This window comes from Toxotes jaculatrix, chromosome 21 (assembly GCF_017976425.1).
Source record: "Toxotes jaculatrix isolate fToxJac2 chromosome 21, fToxJac2.pri, whole genome shotgun sequence".
Taxonomy (NCBI): Eukaryota; Metazoa; Chordata; class Actinopteri; family Toxotidae; genus Toxotes; species Toxotes jaculatrix.
The window spans coordinates 13,847,547-13,863,137 of record NC_054414.1 but is presented as its reverse complement, the minus strand read 5'-3'; the positions used below and the strand labels follow the sequence as shown (position 1 = coordinate 13,863,137).

The window sequence follows — 15,591 nt, the reverse complement described above, 5'->3', positions numbered from 1 at the left end:
AACTTCATTTCCCCCTGGACCAAAACGTTTGACCGAGCTGTAGTGTGGCTAACAAGCAACATGGCCTTCACAGTAGCTCCGTGCCTTCCTCACAAAACAAAGGTCAACTATCAATACATTTGCTTTCTATTAACCACAAGCATCAATACAAAATGTCATTTGTGGCCAAGAGTACAAATTTGATTTGAAGAACTCTGGTGGGTTTTGAAATATTGAGTGATTATGTGTAGCTCGCAGACATACCATTTTAATGCCCCAGTGTTGGGTTTGCATGCACAAGATATTTTGATAGCTCAGTAAATGATTGATTCACAGCGGGAGTCTCGATGTGCTCTGTTGCCAGGCATGTGCACGTACAGAATGTACCATAATGCGTGTGGTTAGTGTGGGCAGATATTCCAGTCTCTGTGTAGGCTAAGTTGATGAGCCCTGTCTCCTCCTGCGGCTTTTGTAATCTCCGCTCACCAGACACGTGATGTGTTTTTGCTTGTCTTTTTGTCTGAGAAATTGGCCTTTTCTGGTCAAAAGCCTGTTGACTATTGATTGTACGGTACATTCCTTTTTAGTTCTCTGTGTTTTGTTTTGTTTTGTTTTTTTAAGGCTCATTTCTGTGAGTTTAAATATTAAAGGAAGGTATTATGTATTATAATAGAGATCATAATCCACAAGACTTTGCTTATGATGTCATTACAAAGTATTTGAACTCTTTGAGTTACATTTTCACATTCATTTTCAAGCCCTTGGCAAGATGGACTGATTGGCTGGTGGCGGGTCTGCACATACAGTATGTGGGTTGACACAGCTTGCCCCTGAAATCCACCTCAACCTCGACTTCATGATTTAATCAGCGCAGTGTGGCTGAGCGACTGGAAAAAGACAGACAGAGGATTGGAATCTGTAGAAACCATTAACATAAAGGCATCTCCGTCCCCTCCTCTCACAGGCTGCTACATGGCTTCTCTGCTCCTTTGAAAAGGGAGTTTTGGGCACTATCTTGATCCATAAAGATCAGTTCTGCAGCTTGAAGCCAGATGATATACAGTATAACTTTGATTGCTTTGCTACTGGCCAACCTGGCAGGCGGCAGACAGGGTGGGTGGATGGTCGGGTTTTCAGAAAAATAGCTTTGAATGTAAAAAAAACCATACATATGGTGGTTATATTCATGGAACCCAGAGGAATATGTGAGAAATATGTTAAGATAATCCTTTCACCCTGACACATTCCAGCATCTGTGGTATGAGCCCCTAAGAATGGCAAAGATTTTAATAATGCTAATATTCATATTTATAATAGTAATATATCTCACCTTTCTAAGCAAAGTTAGACAGCTTCACGCAGACTTTTAGAGAAGGAGAAAACTGAAATATAACATGCTGTTCTATAGAAGTTGACAGGACAAGAAGCAAGAGCGGTGATAAGGGCTTTCACTTGTAAAAAAGAAAATGGAAACGTAGCCAAGAGAGCTGAAATTCAGTGATGTAAGTCCATTGTAAACATTTGGAAACAGCTCCATTATTTATGTGCTGAGAGTAAACAATGTTTTGCCTCAGCACATTGCTGGAAAATGCAACCCAAATAACGGCCAGCAAGTTTGGAGAGCTGATGCCTAATGTAGAGTAGAATTAAAGTTTTCATGCTGGCCCACTATATTACAGCACTAATCTTGTTCATAAAAGAGCAGAATAATGTTATTAAAATAATTTCTTATAAAATTATAATAATCACACAGAAATGATTTAAATTACCTGCTGCAAAAGGAAAATACTGAAAAAGAGCCAATTTAAAGTTGCAAGTTGACAGATGAGCATATTTTACCCCTTCAGCGGCTGTGTGTAGCCGATTAGGTGTCTTTTGATCTGTTTGAAGACTACTGGATGTTATGTAGGCTGGTAAAAGGGTTTAGTAGTAATGAATATTATTATGCTGTAGCTACCAGTAGGTAGCAGGAATGGAAAATATTCAGTTTATCAGTTGGGGCGTACTAATTTTTGTAAACAAATTAACTTTAGCCTTCTTAGCATGCTTACATGGACATGCTATGATTTGCAGCTCTATTGAGTATTCAGCTCAAGTCACAGCTTAGCTTAGTCTGCTGAAAGTTTAGCCAAGTTTGACTGAATATAGAGTTGAGCCTGACAAGCAGAGTTTTATTTGTTCTAAAAGGGGAATTGTACAAAACATTAACCTTTCCGAGTTGTGCGATGACGTAGTGGCATCTGAGAAAAGGCCAGACTAAGGAAGATGAGTCATTTGTGAAGTCCATGTTGTGTTTGTGAGACAGGAATGAACAGGGAGGAACAAACAGTGTTTCATCTTTAAGAATTCTTTAATACTGTTTAATTTAAATATTGCATACACTGTCCCATTGTCATTCTGGCTATAGACTTTTGAAATATGGCATCTGTTAACTTTGGCAACAAAAGTCAGCCTCCATGGAAAGTAGTTCCAAAAATTGCAGTTGAACCCTGGTTTGGGTCCACTTAATGAACCAACCTGAAAATCAGCATGTACACTCAACTTTGAGTTGTCTGTACATTGAGTCAATGAGCCATGTGTAGGCTGCCTGTCCACTCTAGACAGGTTGGGGTTTGGTTTAGGATTTGGGTGGGAGGTGTTCTTGTAGAATGTGATGAATGGCTGCTTGTGCAAACCTGGGTGGGAAGGGCCAATATGGATTGGCCTTTTTACCTCGGCAACCCCATCAGCTGGTAATTGGCACCATATGTCAAGCAGACGGATCTCTCCATAATGCGCACTTCTCACATTCAGTCCTCACCCACACGAACCCACAGAAAGGTTGACCCTCAACACTTGTCTGCCACCATTTAGGCATTGAACTGTGATGCTCCTTCCAATAGCTCTATATTGCTTTCCTTTATAGATGAACCATACTTACCTGATTTTGAAAAAGATTAGTACAGTAAATTTAACAAAAAAATATATAGTTTATAAAAGATTATAAAAAAGTAAGAAGAAAGTTTGAAGTACAGTTGAAGTGCAGACATGGCGCTTTCTCATTTACTTTATACTGCATATTTTGCACTAATGCCAGTGTGGGTTATAAAAAAAAAAACAACATGAAATGGTTAAACAACGGTTGTTTTATTACAAATTTTAGTTTTAAAAATAAATTTCATCAAGGTGACATTGCTCTGTTTTGGTCTCAGCTTTGTGGAAAGATGCTGAGAAACAAAGCTCACTGTTTTCATGCCAGCTGGTGTCTTCAGTTTCTTTTGTACTAATGCACAGCCAATCAGAGCGCTCTCTTTTAGTGACTGCCTCTGCTGCTGATTCAACAAGCTCAGCTGGCTGAATGGGTGGCACTAAGAGCAGATTAGTGCCAGTGGTGCCAGACACACCGCAAAAACTACGGGCAAGGGACCATCCCAGCAGCCGGCCTACAGAGACTGATGGCCAAGTGGGTTTGGTGTGTTTTAAGACCATGACGTAACACACTATTTAGGCGTTCCAGACCAATAGCATGATTAGAAAAGAAAAACAGCTGACATACCCAATAATTGCTCTCCGAATCCTCTAGTCTGAAACGTGCTAATCCTTTTCACAGTGCAATGTTTTTTGTCACTGCCTTTTTAGTGTGAGAGGTAAGAGGCAATATGACAGGCTGGCCTGTGAGATGTCAGTGCTGTCGATGCTTGACGCACACATGGAAAATAACTTCTGAGTGATTCACTGCAAAAGATAGACAGAAATTGCCGGTGCCCTCAGACACCCTGGTGAGCAAAATGTCAGTGATTTGATAAATCAATAGCACTAGCCAACAGCAACTGACTGACTTGCCTGTCAGTCTGTGTAAGTGTGTGGTGGGAGTTTACAGCATCAGACTGTGAATAACCCTCTTTCTATGAATGTGTAGCACGTGTCATCGTTGCCTTGTTATTGAGTATGCAGTTTTGAAAACAAAACATTTACATAATGACCTGTTACTGACCTCTTGCATCAAGGTCCTTTGATTGAACCTGGTCTGAATCTGATGTGTTTGATGTGGACGTGACTGTGCTGCGTTTTGTGCCCAGGAGAAGCATTTTAGAAACACAGCGTCTGCTTTTCAGCAGCCATGTTTCCAGTGTAGTTTTGAGTTGTTTTGCCAACATTTTTTGTGTTTTACAGCATATTGAATAGGGGTTTGCAGCTCGTTTAGATGTGGTAACACATGTTTTGTGGCTGTACTTGACTTGGCTTAATGGCCGTACAACCCCCTGCTGTCTTGTACAGTGTCTGTCTTTCCTGACTAGTGTATATTAGCAACAGTAAAAACACTACTCCGTCTCTGTCCCTCCTTCTTATCACAGTACGCGCATACAAACAAGAAAAACTAGTTTTACCGAATATGGCAAGACATAGTAATTTTGGGAAATACACTTATTTGCTTTCTTACTGATCCCACTCTTACCTCTGTCTTTTCAATTCTGAATAAAGCTGGAGCAAGGAGACAGTTACCACGTTATATCTCATTTGTCTTATCTGTACAAAAACCTAAGAATGAAAAGGACAAGTTGTGTTTTCCCTCTTCTTCTTGTGATGTTACCAGATTACCAGCACAGTCACTGCTCCCAGCCAAAAAGTAGCCCGGCACCCAACCGCCCATAAAACCACAAGTTGTCGTTTTTACACCTTGGTCTTTTATGGATAAACAAATGAATTGTAAAATGTTAATTACTGAGCTTTAGAGGTGTTTGTAGCCCTTTTTTAAACTTTTGGACAGACCCAGGCTTCTTTCAGCCTTTTTTGCTAAGCTAAACTAACCATCTCCATCTTGGCTCCTGCTTCATATTAAACAGATATGAGAGTGGAATGAGTGTTTCTGTTCTACTGCTCAATAAGAAAGCGAATATGTGTATCTGTCTCACAAAATGTCTTTATATCTATGGGGTCTAATGATGAATAGTTCCTCTGATTGAATGACATTGGCATTGGGTGTGTACGCTTTGTGCTTTGACTTTACAGGAACCGGTAAGATGTTTCTAATCTGTAGTGCTTGTATCGAGGAGGAATAGATAAGGTTATTCCAGTCATGCGTTTAACAGAAAGCTGCCCCCGCTCTCATGAGTGTTTGTGCAGTGATAATGGACTCTGCCTCCATGTTTTCTTAACCACTTCTCTTTCTTTCACATTGTCCTCACGTAGAGCTCTGCTCAGCCAACCAGCATTCCTGGACTCTCTCAGCAATGGTATGTGGTCTGTATTTGGCCAGCCTCCCATCCCACTCAGGACTGAGCAGAACTGAGGACGTTCATTATCACACCTCAGCGGCTGGCTGCATAATGGCTTTCACCTTTGATAACGAACAAGGACTGACCTGCCACCTCCTTTGTTCTGAAAGGCCAGGCGAGATGAGAGAATTCTCCGGTTCTCCACTCTCCTCTATTTCGCTACCTCAGTCAAAACTTTTTTCTTTTTAAAAATGTATGAAATTGTTCCATCTGTAGAATAAAAAAGGACTTCAATTCTTTGATTTTCACCTCAATAGATCAAGTAAGAGCATTTTTTTTTTGTAATATGTTCTAGACTTTATTAACTTGTATAAACTAAATGCTCAGTAGTGGACATGGACATGATAATAAGCACAGTACAGGACTGCACCAGAACTTAAGAAAATGTAATCCATGAAAATCCAAAGCTTTCAAGGCTGTCTCCTTTACATGGAATGGAAGAAATTTACTCTTGTTTCTTCACCACATCTTCCCCAACATTGTTTTCTGAAGGAATTTCTGAGAGAGCACAAGAGGCCACTGAACCACACATATGGCTCAGTCAATGTAGACAGATGGCCTCCACAGAATTAGGGTTCAGCAGATTGTAGAGGTGTGAATTATGTAATCTTTGCAAACAACTGATCTGAGTGTGTGTGTGTGTGTGTGTGTGTGTGTGTGTGTGTGTGTGTGTGTGTGTGTGTGAGAGAGAGAGAGAGAGAGAGCTCCGTATTTGGCCGTGGCTTGTGCACAGATAGCTGCCAGGCTTTGGCACTGTGGATTTTCAGGCTATGAGATGAAATGTTGAAAAGCCCCTGGGGGTGCAGGGTGCACAGGGAGATCGGGTTCACCAGAGTTGGCCTGCCCTTCCACTGTAGTCAGTGTTAACTGAGACAGATTATGAAAAGTTAGGTGTGTGTATGCTTTCTTTCTTGCTCTGTGCCCTGGGAGAGTTGATAGACAACAGACAGCACATCCATTGTTTACCTAGGTGTAGTTTCTCCTCTGCTCTGCTGCAGATGCTTGGAAAACTGGGATCCAACCACAGCTGTTTGGGAATGGACAGGAAACCCCACTCACGTCCCCCCCTCTCTGTTGCGTCATTCAGCCCTGGAATGATTGTATTATGGTGCACATTTCAAATTACCTTGAGTGCCAGCCCAACTACTTAAACTTAAACTTTCATTATTCTTTGTGCAGCCCCTAGCCTGTGATGTACTTCTCTGATAAGCTGCAAACTGAGCAGATAACCTTTAAATCTGTTTTATCTGTCAAAACAAAGACCACAAGCAGTCAAATGCTCATTTTGATGCAGACCACAGTCTGCTGTGAGAAACTGTCTGAAGACCTGAAGACCTCGTCCCCTCTTGTTACTTTCTCTTAACCCTAATTGACACGTTATCCAATCCACACTTCGCCACACAGACACACAGCTGGATGGCAGACCTTGTCACTTGATGCCTGGAAGTGCTCAAGGCTCTTAGTAATCAGGAAAAAGGAGAAAAAAAGAAGGGGAAAAAAACCCCATCTTAACACTGATTCGCCATATTGATGAAAGCCTGTCTGCATTTACCTCTGTGCTGCTCAAAGCCTGTAATTGAAGAGCAACCCAATAACCAGCCTTACTTGGTGAGAAGCGACATGTAATAGTGCTATTACAGCTTGAGCTGCTAAGTTGTGCTTAGCTTTTAGCTTTTTAATTCTTGTATCAAACTTTTATTGACGTATCGACTGACTTTTTTTTGTGATCTTGCGTCCAAGGTTGTCTTGCAAAGGATTTTCCTCTCCCTCCTGTAGACAGTGAATTAGTACTGTGAGAGTACTATTATCTTGTCTCTTGAATAACAATAAAGGGAATTATGGGAGCATCTCATACTTTGGATAATTGCATTCTTCTAGTGTTTCTGACCATAGGGGTTTGCCATGAAAATATGAATAATTATTGTCATAAGAATAACCGTTTATTGAAGAAACAGTGGAGTTTAAGGGTATTTGGAAGCACAATGAGTAAACAACTGTTGTGAATACTAGGGTGTAGTGGGTGAAATTGTACGTTGGGTGACAGTTTGGTAGAGGGCTTACAAACTGAACACCTTCAAATGTCAAAACTGCGATCTGCCATTGGGTTTCTTCAGCAGATAAAAGAGATGAGAGAATGCGATAGGGGAGGATGGTGTATGATATCATCCATATCACAGACACTGATGTAGTGGGTGGTTGTGTGACCTGTTAAAGTCAGTTGCAGTCAGTTTGATTGAGATATAGTTAGATATATTGTGATGATTGTGTGGCCTTGGTGAAAGTCTTTGCTCTCTGGATACTTTCAACTAAAAAGTCAAGCAAGACCAACCTTATGCAAACGCAGCCTTCATGCTGGAGGCAATTAGAGACACTGAACTAGCTACAGTACAAGAGAGACAGCCCATATGCCAGTACACAGTCCAAATGTAAAAATGTAACAAGCACGCTTCTGCCAACATTAGTTGCTGAATGGGAAAAATGTGTTGTTGAACAGAACTTTGTTTACCTGTTTTCTTTAGATAAAAAGTGGTAAGACCGAGAAGGAGTGTCAACAGCTGCTGCTGAGGAGCCTGCAGTGCCTGGAACGCTACATTTACCTCATCCTCTTCAACACATACCTGCATCTAGAGAAGAAAGACTCCTGGCAGCGCTCCTTCACTCTCTGGATGGAACAGGTACGGGATCTCTGCTCCACTGCTACTGTTTCTCATGTTGATGTTTATATACATATGGTTTTCATCTGTTCCCTTTTTTCAGTATTTATGTATATCCTGTATTCATTTTATCTATTTCTACTGGTGACATTTATGCAAATAAAATACAGACAGAACCGACAGGGAATATGTTTGATAACTAGGCAAGCCTCAAGAAAAAATGATAATGCACCTTCCATTAAGCCACACAATGAATTGGTTGTTTCAATTAAAATTCCATCAGATGGAAAGCTCAACTTAATGCAGCTGATAATGAATCTTTCCTTGAATAGCGCTTGGAAAAATATTAGAAAAGACCCGATGGCTGAGCCATCTGCACAGCGGATGTGCATTGAGTCAATTGTTGCTCTCAGGCACTTGAGGAGGGTGGCCTTCGAGACTACTATTCACTTCCTCATTTGCTGCTCTACGTGTGTAAGATTTGCTGGGTATATCACAGTTCAATCAGTTACCCATAATGCTATGTGTTAATAGCCTGTTGATGAAAAACAGAAACAGGACATGAGGGACAGTGGGGCTTTTTTCATACTCAGGTTGTGCACATTGTGAGCCAGTTACCAGAGTTTCATTTGGATTTTCCTCCAGGAATTTACAAGCTGGTTTTGGTTCTATTGTGGCCTGGTTCTTCACACACTGAACTTCATAATGTCTCGGCTCTGTGTTTTTGTTGGTACATTAATCGTTTGGCCACCTGTGCCCCTACAGTAAAGTTGAGAATTTATGTGCATTCCAAACAAATGAGTAGTTTGTAAGTGGTACTCAGCACACACACACACACACACACTCACACACTGCAATTAAAATGTATGTTGCTAGATGTTAAGCTCATGTGGTGGTACAAAAAAAATAGCTTTTGGCAGGTTGACAAAACACATTTCAGCATAAATACAGGTAAATACTGTGAATCAGTATTATATGGTTTCATTTAAATTTTTATACATTTGGTTTCAATTAAAAGGTGTTGTTGTTATGGCTCAGCAGGCCTCATTTTATTTTTTGTTTTGTTTTTAAAATAGAACTAGCACATTTCCACCACAGAGCAACCATCAGCAGCACCTTTACGATATGTAAAGCGAAAGCCATGGCCACCATAATGTTCCCGCGTTGTCTGTTTGTCCGTCTGTTCAATTCTCGTGAACGCCACATCTCAGGAATGCTGTGACAGAATTATTTCAAATTAGCCACAAACCTTCACTTAGACTCAAGAGACAAAATTTCAGACAAATGGATGTAAACTGCAGCTTGACTGGTTGGCAGAGGCGTACAATCACGAGGCGGTAACTCAAGCTGCTTCAGGCTAAATAATGAAATTTTTATTTTTTTGTTTGTAGTCTCAAAATATAAGACATGAATGTCTAAAACTTTTGCTAAAAGTAAACAATCACTTGATTATGATTTAGATTTCATCCTGCAACTTCACAGCCATTTTCTATTCTTATTTGCGAGCAGAGGACCCGGAGAAACAAAGCCAAGAGGCTGGAATGTTTGAAAATCACTGAATGAACATCTCTTCCTTCTTTGTCTTTATTGAGGTGGAATAAACTCAAAGAAAAAAACGTGGAATTCCAAAATAGACTGGAACAATGGCTGTGAAAACAATTGTCACAGAAATATGCACAGTCAATCAGTGCATATTCTTCCTGTTATGAATAGCAAATATATGTGGTGCATCAGAGTGACTCTAATGGCCCAGTTATGCCATGAGAAAATACAGACGTGCACACAGAGGACAGGGATGCTCTGCTGTAAAGCAGGCAACAGAAAACACTACACCACATCATAATATTTAAATGTTATCTCTAGGATAGTTCTGTATTTTATCATCTAGGTGGCGCTTTTGTTTTCGCTGGTATTCCTTTCTTTTTTTGTTTTTTCTTTCTACTAAAACTACCCCTCTGAGGAAAAACTCCCGCTGCTTTGCACAGCAGCCTATTCTGTTCCCATTATAGGGACAATTTTCATCATAGTAATGTAAAAGCAACTGTGTAAAGTTTGAAGAAGTCACTAAAAATCAGCCTCTTGTTACATCATCTACACCAGACTGAGGAAAATCTTTAATACCCTGCCATGTAGTGCAAATTGTACTTGGATTTTTAACAGAAATCGTAAAATATGAATACATTTACAAAAACTGTAGGTTGAATGTATTTGCACATCCAGCATTTACAAAGAAGTATTAGCTTTCCCTTGCTTTTGTGTTTTTGGTCACCTGGTGACTGTAAGTCCAATATTCACTCTCTTTTAGCTCTGGTTTTGGTCTCTACCAGCTCCTCGGCTACTGCCAGTACATTTTAGTGTACAGCTGTAACTGCTGAAAATCCCAACACCTCACCTCTGAGCTTCTTTTTTGATAAACACAACAGTTTTTTTTTTTTGCCTTATTAGCAATCGTGTGTTTATTTGGGTGTTTATCATCAATGATAATCATAATAATCAGTCTGTTAATATGCACCTCCAAGATCAGTGGTGAATTTGCTGTGGCTGGAGCAGTGTTTTCCACAGAATGGAGCCTCACAGGTGTTTCATCCTTCACTTTCGACTCCCAGCTTCTGGCAATTTTCCTGTATTATCTGGAACACCTGGGGCCATGTCTGAGCAGGATGACAAAAATGACCCAGCGTGTCCTTTAGATGTGCCAGTGCATTCGGCTCTCACCTCCCTGGCCATTGGGAAGGTCTGGGGGGAGACGGGTAACCAAGCCATCCATCAACTGCACGGAGAGCATCCCTCAGATAGCACCACAATTTATCAAAACTGACATTTTCTGTTGTGGAACAGACTGAAATCAAGAGGCTGATTTCACTAGAGCATTTGTCAACACATGGTCATTAAAAAAGGGAATTACCTGTAGCCTACTACAACAGCCCATGTGGTAGTATTATATACACTTCTATGCCACTAATTCCATCATTATGACAGTAGAGTCATGTTATAGTCATCACTTGTTTTTTGTTGGAAATAATGTTGAAAATTCTGGAGGACATGTTGAGTGTCATCGTAGTTAAACATTTGGGGGGGGGGGGGGGGGACAAAGGGAGCTCAGTTTAGTTGTACTTTTTGAACTGTAGCACACAATAAAATGACTTTCTTCACTAACTAAATAGAAGTTTAATTAACAGCTAATTAGGCTGGTGACCGAGGTTACTTCCTGGCCCATGCTGTCGCTGATAACAGCAGACAGTCACATTTTCATCATCAGCCACAGAGTGCAGCGTTAATGAGCTGGAAACTAGCTGGAAGTGCTCGGTCACTACTCAAACTCCTATGAAGAACTCATCAGAATCACATTACTTTCCTGCCTGGGGTCTGAGCTTACCATTTGATTGAGCGGCTGCATTAATTTAATCCAATTTCCCTGATGATGGGACACCTGACAGGATAATGTAACCTGTAGCTAGCAAACTGTACATAAAGTTAACTTAGCTCTTATATTCGGAATGTCAGTGAAAGTGGGGTAGATGTCTGAACTTGCTGCAATGACATGATCAATAATGTCTTACTTTGCACTTTGTCTTGGTCCCTTTCACTCTACTATATATGGTTCACAGTGAGAATGCAGTGTGAGACAGGGAGGTGAGATGACATTTGGCAAAGGTTTTCAAATCCAGGATACTGTGGTTACATGGTTACATAGCATCATGAACCTTAGGGCAGACATGCTGTGTGTGTGTGTGTGTATATATATATATATATATATATACACACACACACACACACACACACACACACACACACACACACACACACACACACACACACACTGTAAATGCCTTTTTGTAATGTCCTTTAAATGTGTTTGCAAATGTCTTCTTAATAATTATCTTTTTTTTGGGGGGGGGGGGTTGGACAGAAGAAACCTCCGCTGGCGAGACACTATTTGATTGACAGGCCATGTCTTGGAAGTGCAGTGCAAAACTGTGCTGCACAAAAAGATGTCTCCAAACATACCATTAAAATAAATTGAATTACGGGCAAAATGTCCCTCAATTACACTGTACCTACAAAAGGTAGAAATTGATTTAAACTGGTCAGACTCTGTGAGGTGACACGGTTGCTGTGGCAACCATTCTCTTTGGCATTAGGGTTAGGATTAGGTGTCATCTTAAAGAGATCTTTATTCTGATTGATTTCTGATCCCATGAGAGACAGAGAGGACAGCAAAGATGTGAGCCGCAGCTGTGACAGAAGTCACGTTGACATTCAAACATCCGAGTATCTTGTTTTGTTTTGCTCTGTGTTTGATGCACATTTTGCTGTGAGGGTTGTGAATCTCACACCGTCATTCTCACACTGTTCTCAAAACGAAAAACTACAATTTGCTGATTGCTTGACAACTGTCAACAGTTTGATAAGAAGGCTGCTGACGTGTGGAAAAATGATCCATTCAAAAGAATTTTAAACTTAATTAATTTTTCTGTTTAAGGAACATCTAATTAAAATAAATAATTTCTAAAAAAGAAAAACATACACAGACATTGTGCAGGAGTCTTGTGACATACGTGATACCTTTTGCACCCCACCAGTATCAGTATTGTGATGTGTATACTGGCCCAGTTGCAGCAGAATCTGGCAGCAGCCCAACCAATCTGACCCAACCCACCCCAAGGCACAATCATTAGCCTATCACCAGTGACCGTGGCAGGATCGTTAATGACAAACCGCAACGCCAGAGGCAGTGGTGGCGGGTCATCACCATCACTAGTCATGCATTTGAAGCCACGGTTACACAACCAGCCAGATCTGAGCAGCACAGTCTGTCCAGCATCCTGCGCTGGCTGTATGCATGTGTGTGTGCATGGACTAATTTGATCTCTTCAGCAGCTAAAAGCAGGAGCACAGTGTTCCCAGACATGCACAGCAGCAGCCAGTGCCAGCTGATATGGAGCCTCTGATCTATTTGGTCTCTTTGCTTCTGTTCAGTTGGATTGTTTGAACCACAGAAGCATATGTTTTGTGTTATTTCACTGCAGGATCAGAGGCGCTAATCGCCTTATAACGATGCAGCCATGCATATCCAAAGCTATATGTATATATATATAAATATATATGTATATATATGTGTGTATATGTGTGTATATGTATATACTTTTTTATGTGTTTGAAGTGCCTAATGCAACATTGTGTGCACATTGGACAAATATTGTCCCTGGCGTCATTAGGCCATGTCGCCTTGTGGCGATGTTGTGAGATCAGAGCAGAAACATCAGAGGAGTTATTGGAATTGAAATCCATGTTTGCTAATCCAAAACGTGGCCCTTTATACAATGGCAGGACTTGTGTACAGTGCATACCACAGATGCCTGTAGGAGAGGTACCCTGTCAGTCACTCCAGCTGTTTTGATGTGTGGCACAGAGGCCTCCCTGTCCCCCTGCACCGGTCAGGTATGTGCAGCCTTTGAGATAGCCGACTGTGAGAAGGACCAGCGCCTCCTCGCTGCCCTGCCCCTCCCACCGCTCCAGCCGCCTAATGAGTTTTGGCGTTTGTGATCTCTTCAGTGCAGCATGAAAGACATTTCTTTGACAGCTGCTTACTGTCACTCAGAAAGCTTGTCACCACGCACCAGCAACTTCAAGGCTTTTTTTTTTTCCACAGATGTCCCCTGAAAGAACTGATCCCTTTTGATTTGTTTTTGACTTTGTTGTACAGTGTGAAGATATATTGATTTGCTGCTTTCTACATCTCATGCCGTTGTCTTTAGCTGTTATTTGTGCCACAGGAGCTACGTGGCGTGCCATGAACACTTGCCAGGGGTGTGGCGAGTCATTTTTTTCTAAGTGCATAAAAGTGAGGCTAAATTTAAATTATTAAAAAAAAAAGGTGCAGGTGACGATTGCTGACATGATGGCTAGTTGTCAGGGTAACGCAACATGTTTTCAGGCATGTTGGTGTCCAGGTGGACGCAGTCAGAAATAGAAGCGCTAAACATGTGTCACAGTAAAAAAGGAGTGGATTTTGTTGCATGAGCAGTGTGAGAAGTGAAGAAAAGTGGGAAAGTGGAAGTTTTGATGTTTTTTTTGCCATGTCTCTGTCACCATTGTAACTTCTGTTATAACCTGACTTAGTTGGAGTATTGTTTTTTTTGTTTTTTTTTTAAATTTTGAGAAGAATGAAGACAACAAAATGTCAATGTTCTCAGCTCTTACCCACGGGGATTGCACGCAGTCATTCTTGATCCTTTCCATCTCAAACCCTTGACTTTGCCATAAGACGCGACTTTTCACCGTTGCAGATTTTTGACACATCCCCTATTTAGACAGCTGGGCTGTGGGGTAGATGAGTCAGGTTAGGTATCCTGGTTAACAGCACAAATCCAAATCCACATTCACTGACTAATGGTTCCTCTGCACCCACTCACTCGTTCCCACCAAAGAACTCGGCAGCTACCCAGGAATACATCAAAGGCAAACCAGCACCGAAATGTACATCAGTTCATGTGTTTGCTATAAAAGGCTTTATTAAGATAGGACACTAGAAGCTGCACGATCATTTGTTCATGGTGAGACAGCTCACAGGACTGAGGAAAGGTTTTTAAGTTTGAACCAGCGTCGACTCTACAAAGCACTAGTTTTAGCGTTACATGATATCTATTGTAAGATTTGATTTTGCATGGTCAGCGAGTAGGTAATCTAGACCACACTCTGTGGCGCCTTGTGTTTATTTCTGCTCAAAGCTGGCCAGCTAAGCTATAATCATTGTAGTGAAAGGGATATCTTGATACTATTATTCCTGTTCATTGTTCCAGCATGTCTTCCTCAGCAGTCAACCTGACGGTGCATTTTTAAAAGTGTCCAGAGAAGCGATTCACACACAGGATTACCTCACAGCCTCAAGAGCATAACCACAGTCATACTCTTCATTTTTGTATAGTTTTAAAGTATGTTTCCACAAGTGATGCCCTTATTTACCCCAATGTTTGAACATTTCTCATCTTCCACATTCCTCTCCACTCCAAAATTTGCAGACTCTTTGACTGCCCGAGGAGCGGAGGGAGAGGTTGTATTGGCAAAGCGTTTTAGGCAACGTTACCTCAACTGAGTCATTCCCTGCTGTCTTCTAGGGTCCTACAGACTTGCAGAACAGCTGGTGGTTCAGCTGTGTTCTGTATTGATTCCAAGCTGAGTGTGTAAGCTGCAAGAAGTAACTTTCCCGCATGTTTGTGCGCCCCCCAAAAAATGAGCTGAAGTCATTTAAATGGCTTGTGATGGGAAAGTCGATACAAGGATCAATAGAAATAAATAAATTTGGCAGCCTGTGTTAGCAGAGTTTGACTTCCTTAGTTTCTTGTATGCTCTTTTATCAAATCTAGTAGCAGAACATCACAGTCCCGCACTGTTTCTCAAAGCGAACCCTGCAGAGTCAACTTGGCCAGCTGTGGCACTTTTTAATGGGGTATTCAATCTTTAAAGTTTTTGCAGGGTTTATTTCTGTTTGTTTGTATTGTTTCACTTTATGGCCAGATGTTTCTGGTTGTCCACGGTGCTTCCCATCAGTCCTATGGTGTTTGACAGCCACAGCAGACAGTGAGTCAGCGTGACCTGGTGCTTAACACGAACACTGAACTCTCTCCTGGGGGAAATCTTGCCATGTTCCTCTCCCTCCTCATTCATTCAGAAATGACTCAGACACAAAAAAACCAAATAAC

General features: G+C 41.2%; 1 protein-coding gene across 4 annotated transcripts in view; it reads left to right on the top strand.

Moving 5' to 3' along the window:
- Positions 1 to 15,591, top strand: part of pald1a (phosphatase domain containing paladin 1a) — a 45,558-nt gene that overhangs the window by 27,032 nt on the left and 2,935 nt on the right. For 3 of the 4 annotated variants that reach the window (XM_041029299.1, XM_041029298.1, XM_041029297.1), the window contains exon 19: positions 7,754 to 7,909. In XM_041029299.1, the coding sequence (XP_040885233.1) occupies positions 7,754 to 7,909 (156 nt within the window). Of the gene's footprint in view, positions 1 to 5,148; positions 5,336 to 7,753; positions 7,910 to 15,591 lie in introns of those variants that run through there. The other variant, XM_041029300.1, reaches the window with a different exon arrangement.